This window comes from Anopheles coustani, unplaced genomic scaffold (assembly GCF_943734705.1).
Source record: "Anopheles coustani unplaced genomic scaffold, idAnoCousDA_361_x.2 U_82, whole genome shotgun sequence".
Taxonomy (NCBI): Eukaryota; Metazoa; Arthropoda; class Insecta; order Diptera; family Culicidae; genus Anopheles; species Anopheles coustani.
Genome location: NW_026525295.1, coordinates 21,608 through 30,130, shown reverse-complemented (window position 1 = coordinate 30,130; position 8,523 = coordinate 21,608). Strand labels below are relative to the sequence as shown.

At 48.0% G+C, this 8,523-nt stretch overlaps 1 protein-coding gene across 1 annotated transcript; it reads left to right on the top strand.

The window, feature by feature from the left end:
* The first annotated feature begins 2,377 nt into the window (after nucleotides 1-2,377).
* Nucleotides 2,378-8,056, top strand: LOC131271161 (uncharacterized). Its single transcript, XM_058272549.1, has 2 exons — nucleotides 2,378-3,617; nucleotides 4,077-8,056. The coding sequence occupies exons 1-2, from the start codon at nucleotides 2,378-2,380 to the stop codon at nucleotides 8,054-8,056; spliced, it is 5,220 nt and encodes a 1,739-aa protein (XP_058128532.1).
* The last annotated feature ends 467 nt before the right edge of the window (nucleotides 8,057-8,523 follow it).

Sequence of the window (8,523 nt, the reverse complement as noted above, 5' to 3'; positions counted from 1 at the left end):
TGCTTAAGGTGACTTTAAAGAGAATGAGACGATGCAAAATGAGGTTTAGAAGGTGCTTAAAGTGACTTTAAAGAGAATGAGACGATGCAAAATGGTGTTTAGAAGGTGCTTAAAGTGACTTTAAAGAGAATGAGACGATGCAAAATGGTGTTTAGAAGGTGCTTAAGGTGACTTTAAAGAGAATGAGACGATGCAAAATGAGGTTTAGAAGGTGCTTAAGGTGACTTTAAATAGAATGAGACGATGCAAAATGGTGTTTAGAAGGTGCTTAAGGAGACTTTAAAGAGAATGAGACGATGCAAAATGAGGTTTAGAAGGTGCTTAAAGTGACTTTAAAGAGAATGAGACGATGCAAAATGGTGTTTAGAAGGTGCTTAAGGTGACTTTAAAGAGAATGAGACGATGCAAAATGAGGTTTAGAAGGTGCTTAAAGTGACTTTAAAGAGAATGAGACGATGCAAAATGAGGTTTAGAAGGTGCTTAAAGTGACTTTAAAGAGAATGAGACGATGCAAAATGAGGTTTAGAAGGTGCTTAAAGTGACTTTAAAGAGAATGAGACGATGCAAAATGGTGTTTAGAAGGTGCTTAAGGTGACTTTAAAGAGAATGAGACGATGCAAAATGAGGTTTAGAAGGTGCTTAAAGTGACTTTAAAGAGAATGAGACGATGCAAAATGAGGTTTAGAAGGTGCTTAAGGTGACTTGAAAGAGAATGAGACGATGCAAAATGAGGTTTAGAAGGTGCTTAAGGTGACTTTAAAGAGAATGAGACGATGCAAAATGAGGTTTAGAAGGTGCTTAAAGTGACTTTAAAGAGAATGAGACGATGCAAAATGAGGTTTAGAAGGTGCTTAAAGTGACTTTAAAGAGAATGAGACGATGCAAAATGGTGTTTAGAAGGTGCTTAAGGTGACTTTAAAGAGAATGAGACGATGCAAAATGGTGTTTAGAAGGTGCTTAAGGTGACTTTAAAGAGAATGAGACGATGCAAAATGAGGTTTAGAAGGTGCTTAAAGTGACTTTAAAGAGAATGAGACGATGCAAAATGGTGTTTAGAAGGTGCTTAAAGTGACTTTAAAGAGAATGAGACGATGCAAAATGGTGTTTAGAAGGTGCTTAAAGTGACTTTAAAGAGAATGAGACGATGCAAAATGGTGTTTAGAAGGTGCTTAAGGTGACTTTAAAGAGAATGAGACGATGCAAAATGAGGTTTAGAAGGTGCTTAAAGTGACTTTAAAGAGAATGAGACGATGCAAAATGGTGTTTAGAAGGTGCTTAAAGTGACTTTAAAGAGAATGAGACGATGCAAAATGAGGTTTAGAAGGTGCTTAAAGTGACTTTAAAGAGAATGAGACGATGCAAAATGGTGTTTAGAAGGTGCTTCAGGTGACTTTAAAGAGAATGAGACGATGCAAAATGAGGTTTAGAAGGTGCTTAAAGTGACTTTAAAGAGAATGAGACGATGCAAAATGAGGTTTAGAAGGTGCTTAAAGTGACTTTAAAGAGAATGAGACGATGCAAAATGAGGTTTAGAAGGTGCTTAAAGTGACTTTAAAGAGAATGAGACGATGCAAAATGAGGTTTAGAAGGTGCTTAAGGTGACTTTAAAGAGAATGAGACGATGCAAAATGAGGTTTAGAAGGTGCTTAAAGTGACTTTAAAGAGAATGAGACGATGCAAAATGGTGTTTAGAAGGTGCTTAAGGTGACTTTAAAGAGAATGAGACGATGCAACATGGTGTTTAGAAGGTGCTTAAGGTGACTTTAAAGAGAATGAGACGATGCAAAATGAGGTTTAGAAGGTGCTTAAAGTGACTTTAAAGAGAATGAGACGATGCAAAATGGTGTTTAGAAGGTGCTTAAAGTGACTTTAAAGAGAATGAGACGATGCAAAATGAGGTTTAGAAGGTGCTTAAAGTGACTTTAAAGAGAATGAGACGATGCAAAATGGTGTTTAGAAGGTGCTTAAGGTGACTGTTGCAAAACAGAGCAACGGCATGACAGCTGCCGTCAACGCACGATTGTCACCGAAACGGTAAAGTCGAAAACGATCTAAACGGTACATGGTATATAAACGGCGCGACCATTGAATTTGTCGGTTATTAGAGAATAAAGAGACACGAAAGTTTTAGCTCACTCGAGCTAGTGTTCTTAAAATCAAGTGTTACCTTTTTTCTTCTGTTGAAAATAGCTTTTCAACATTCTAAAACTTTCTAGTAAAAGTTCTCGCAAATTATCAGTTTACAAAAACCAGCTTCTCGTGCGAAACCGTGATGAGTAACGACGGTGAAACGCTACGCGGGGAACGGATCGAAGCCATGGAAATGGCGAGCCCGCCATCGATACGCGACGGCGTAGGCGCATGTGAAAGCGCTAGGATGGCTGACTCGAGGTCCACCCCGGCCTCTTTCACATTCCACCACACTCCCCGGGCACAAAGCGGGCATGCGACGGCCGGACCGAGTCAAGCAGATGGCCACCCGGAAGGGTTGACCCCGTTGACGCATCCGACGCATTCGGATCGGACGATCGAGCCAAGCCCGCACACGAGACATGGAACCGGGTCCAAGGTGGACCCGATTGCAGAGAAACGACGACAAATCGAGCTTGCCTCGCGAGAGCTCGAATGGCAAATCCGCGAACTTACGATTCAGGAGGAGAGGCGGGCGTACGAGCAAGAACGGAACACCACTGTAAACGATGCAACGTCGGCCAGCACAACCGAAATGCGGAAGGCAGAGGAATGGCTGGATAGCACTGATCGTTGCGGGGAGACACAACCGGCTCGCGGGGTAGGGTTCCTCGGTGAAAACCCGGCAGAACGTAGCTTATTTTTTCCGGAATACGCGAGTCGCTCGGGGTTTTCAGAATGGCGCCGAAAGATGGAGGCTTCGGCGGCGGTGAACCGCCATTCTGCATGGACCGGCCCAACGATGGCGACCCAGGGTCATCAACCGGAATCGGGCGGTCGCCATTGCGATAACGGGGCTATGCCAAAGGCGCCGGGACACAACACTTCACTGCACTACGCGGAGGGGACAAGCCCGAGAGGTTTTCCTGCACCGAACGTGAATCTTTCCGGCGCTTGTTGCAACACAACAATCCTGAACCAGAGTCAGCTGGCAGCACGGCAATCGACGAGCAAGGATCTACCCACATTCTCCGGCTCAGCGGCGGAGTGGCCCTTGTTCATCGCGCGATATGAGCTATCATCGACGCTTTGCGGCTTCAGCGATGATGAAAACTTGCTCCGTTTGCAAAAGGCGTTAACCGGTGCTGCACGCAAGGCGGTAGAACATTTGTTGCTTCTGCCGTCTGGGTTGAAGGATGCGATCAACATCCTCCGAACGAGATTTGGCAGGCCCGAGCTGATTGTAGAGTCACTCGTAGAGAGAGTGAGACGAATGCCGGCACCAAGAAATGACCGACTCGACACGCTGGCGGAATTCGGCTTTGAGGTGCAAAATCTCTGTGCTACGATCAGAGCAACGGGCATGTACGGGTACATGTGTGATGTTACCTTGCTGAGGGAGTTAACGGCAAAGCTGCCAGACACTACGTTTATCGAGTGGGCACGACACCGCAGGGACCTCCCGAATGTGTCCCTGTTCGAGTTTGGTAAGTGGATAGGCGATTTGGCGCTAGATATCAGCGCGGCTGCCCCTTTGTCCGGACGCGCAGTTCACAACAAATCGCAAACAAGCGAACCGCGACGGACCACGGCGCGCTGGAATTTACACACCACCATCACACCCGATTCGAAGAGCCCATCACTGCCCTCGAAGTGCGTTTTATGTCACGGCTCGTGTGTATCAATGACCAGTTGTGAAGTTTTTCGGCAGATGGCAGTTAACGCCAGACGAACGTTTGTGAAGGCGAGCCGGATATGTAAGCAATGCCTCATCACGCACCGGGGCCCGTGTCAAGAAAAGAAACCATGTGAGATAGGCGGCTGCGGCGTCCTGCATCACCCACTTCTTCACATCGACACAGCACAACACCAGGTACACACACTAACACACTGTAGCACAAATAGACCCGCGAGTGACAACACCGTACTATTCCGGTACATTCCAGTAACGCTACACGGGCCCAACGGAAGCATAAAGACGTTCGCCTTCTTCGACGACGGGTCAACGTCGACCTTCGTGGAACACGGACTAGTCCAAGAGCTAGGACTTCAAGGCACGCCACATCCACTATGCTTGAAATGGACAGGGACGACGACGCGGGAAGAGAAGGAGTCAGTGCAAGTGGCGCTACGGATCTCTAGCAGACATGAATCGGGGACGGTATACGAGCTTCCAGTAGTCCACTCGATGAAGAAGCTAGCCCTACCGGAACAATCATTGTGCACGGAACAACTATTGGCAATGTACACACATCTTAGAGGCCTACCAATAGAGTCGTACAAAAACGTAACCCCTCGAGTTTTAATTGGAATCGACAATTGTCGCCTGGGCCAGCCTATAAAAACACGCGAAGGAAAGAAAGACGAGCCTACTGCTGCCAAAACGCGATTAGGATGGGTGGTTTACGGGCCATGCGATAAAACCATCGCCGCACGTCGCGGAGGTATGGCCAGCTTCCATATCTGCACGTGCAATGGAGCTAGCGATGACGCCCTAGACTCTGCCTTCAGGCAATTCTTTACGCTCGAGTCGATGGGGATCCTGCCGTCTGCGGGACCGTTGCGCTCAAAGGACGACGAAAAGGCGCTAGCCATACTCGCAGAAAAAACGAAGCTACAAGGCGCACGATACGAAACAGGTCTGCTGTGGAAAAATGATGACGTAAAGATGCCCCCCAACAAAGCCATGGCCATGCGACGGTACGAATGCCTAAAAAGAAAAATGATAAAAGATCCTAAATTAGCGAACGCCATACGTGAAAAAATGAGGGATTATGAAGCAAAGGGCTACATACGTCGACTAAGGGATGATGAGTTGACGGAGAGACGACCTCGCGACTGGTTCCTACCCGTATTCCCAGTCGTAAACGTGAACAAGCCCGGGAAGATGCGAATGGTGTTTGATGCCGCCGCCGAAGTAAACGGGATAAGCCTCAATAAGCAGCTCCTTACCGGGCCGGACCAAATAGCAAATCTACTCTCGGTGCTATACCGGTTTCGAGAATACCGGGTGGCGATTGTTGGGGACATTAGGGAAATGTTCTTCCAAGTACAGATGAGGCCGGAAGACCAGCGCAGTCAGATGATTCTGTGGAGGGATGATGACGACGTTACAAATCCCGACGTTTATGTGGTGACAGTAATGACGTTTGGCGCAGCGTGTTCTCCTAGCAGTGCCCACTACGTGAAAAATATAAATGCTGAACGATTTGCGGAAAAATATCCTCGCGCCGCGTTCTGCATAAAGGAAGAACACTATGTGGATGACATGCTAGCTAGCGTCGAAACGGAAGCAGAAGCCCAGACCTTGGCAGAAGAGGTGCGGTACATTCACGCTCAGGGAGGATTCGAAATTCGCAATTTTCTGTCGAATTCAAAAAAGGTCGTCCATTATCTACAGGGGCTCACTGAAACAGAAGCAGACGTCTGTGTGACCGACGCGGTAACGGAGAAAGTTCTTGGAATGTGGTGGAATACCACGAGCGACTCCTTCTCCTTCAAACTGTCGCCAAAACACAATCAGGAGCTGCTGACAGGAACGCGGATGCCGTCGAAGCGAGAGGTGTTGAGCACCTTGATGAGTGTATACGACCCAATGGGACTAATTGGGAATTTTTTGATGTTCCTGAAGATTTTACTGCAGGAGACCTTCCGTGCTAAGCTCGAGTGGGATCAGAAGATCGAGGGACGACTCACCGAGAACTGGGTAGTTTGGATCTCGGCCTTGCCAGAAGTGGAAAAGGTATGCGTGCCAAGGTGTTATCGGCAAATGACCTCAACGGAAGCCGTCATACAACTACACATATTCTGCGATGCCAGCGAAAACGGGATGGCAGCAGTGGCATATTTTCGTTTTGAAGAGCGGGGAGTAATCGAATGCGCGCTTGTGGGCTCCAAGACGCGGGTGGCATCCCTCAAGTATGCATCGATACCACGCCTCGAGCTGCAAGCCGCATTGATCGGAGCGCGCCTAGCCTGCTGTATCGCGGAATCGCATCGAACAATAACAGCCCATAACTACTTCTGGACTGACTCACGAGACGTGACCTGCTGGTTACAATCAGATCACCGCCGATACTCTCAGTTCGTTGCCTTCAGGGTTGGTGAGATTACCGAGAAAACAAACATCCGCGATTGGCAGTGGTTGTCCACTAAACTCAACGTGGCCGACGAGGCTACAAAAAGGGCAAAAATACCTGACCTTTCGCCGACTAGTCGCTGGTTTCGAGGGCCGGAGTTTTTGTGGTCTCCGGAGTCGAGTTGGCCAGTGCAAAGGGAAGAACCGGGTGAGACAGAAGAGGAAATCCGCAAACACGTGATGCATCACTCTGTGGAACCACCCTTGATTGAGTTTACGCGATTCAGCCGGTGGACAAGATTATTGCGAGCTGCCGGATACGTCGTCCGCTTCATTAGCAACACGAGAAGTTTTAAAGGAGTAAAAACAAAAGCGACGGGGCCGCTAAGTTATGACGAACTCAGGAATGCCGAAGCAATACTACTGCAACAGATCCAGGCAGCAGAATTTTCGGATGAGATACGCAAACTGAAAGGGGCGAAGAAAGCTCATCCCTGGCAGCAAGTCATAGCGAAGTCGAGCTCGTTATACAAGCTCTCGCCGGCTTTCAATGACCAAGGGGTACTAGTACTCAGGGGACGGCTGCCCCAGAGCCCCTGGTTTGACGAGACGATGAGTAGTCCGGTGATTCTACCGAGAGGACATTACGGAACGGATTTACTCATTCGAGACTTCCATGAGAGACTAAAGCATGGTAACCATCAGACAGCGATCAACGAAATACGTGCCAAGTACTATATACCTCGGCTGATGACGGAGTACAAGCGAGTGCTGAAATCCTGCCAGCACTGCAAAAACCGAGATGCAAAGCCCGTTGCTCCCGTAATGGGAAGTATCCCAAAAGAGAGGCTAGCTATCTCCCAACAACCCTTTACGTACACTGGACTGGACTATTTTGGCCCGATGTACGTAACAGTCGGCCGACATGAGGAGAAGCGTTGGGGGGTGATATTCACCTGCCTAACCACGAGAGCAGTTCATCTTGAGGTCGCACGCTCGCTAACAGCCGATTCCTGTATTCTCGCTATACGCCGCTTCATGACGAGGCGTGGAGCACCCCGAGAATTCATCAGCGATCAGGGTACCAACTTCATCGGGGCATCCCGCGAACTAGCTGAGATAGTTAAAGAACTAAGTGGCGGAGTGATGATGGCCCATTTTAACGGTCCTGACTTGAAGTGGACCTTCAACCCACCAGCAGCACCCCACTTTGGCGGCTGCTGGGAGCGCCTTGTCCGCTCGGTAAAAAAGGTCATCAACGAGTTCGACCTACCACGACGCCCAACAGACGAAGTGTTGGAAACAACGTTAAAGGAAATCGAGCTGATTCTGAACTCCAGACCACTGACTTACGTACCCTTGGAAGATGAGTTTGAAGCGCCGATCACCCCAAATCACATTCTGCTCGGTAGCTCAAATGGGACAAAACCGCTGGTACCTTTCGATGACTCGCCAACCGCAGTACGATCGTCCTGGAAAGCAACAGAAAGGAACGCAAACATGTTTTGGAAAAAGTGGGTGGGAGAATATTTACCTACCCTGACACGGCGCACAAAGTGGTTCCAACCAGTGGAACCTCTACAACCAGGAGACGTAGTACTCATCGCGGATAATAATTTGCCCCGGAACTGCTGGCCAAAGGGACGTGTCACCGAAGTAGTCAAGGCCAAAGACGGACAGGTTAGGAGAGCGACGGTGAAGACCAAGAACGGTACCCTAGAACGTCCAGTAACAAAGTTAGCAAAGTTGGATGTATTACCGAGGAATTACCTTGCGGGGCCACAGGATGACGTGCCCGAAGATATAGTGGACGACTCTACGCTGAACCTGGATAGTGAAGTAGATTGAAGCTCTGTTGATCGTGAGTTTGATAGATGGCAGCAGCACGTGGTTAGTGGAGCATCGCGATGATCCACGGTGGGGAAAATGTTGCAAAACAGAGCAACGGCATGACAGCTGCCGTCAACGCACGATTGTCACCGAAACGGTAAAGTCGAAAACGATCTAAACGGTACATGGTATATAAACGGCGCGACCATTGAATTTGTCGGTTATTAGAGAATAAAGAGACACGAAAGTTTTAGCTCACTCGAGCTAGTGTTCTTAAAATCAAGTGTTACCTTTTTTCTTCTGTTGAAAATAGCTTTTCAACAGTGACTTTAAAGAGAATGAGACGATGCAAAATGAGGTTTAGAAGGTGCTTAAAGTGACTTTAAAGAGAATGAGACGATGCAAAATGAGGTTTAGAAGGTGCTTAAGGTGACTTTAAAGAGAATGAGACGATGCAAAATGAGGTTTAGAAGGTGCTTAAAGTG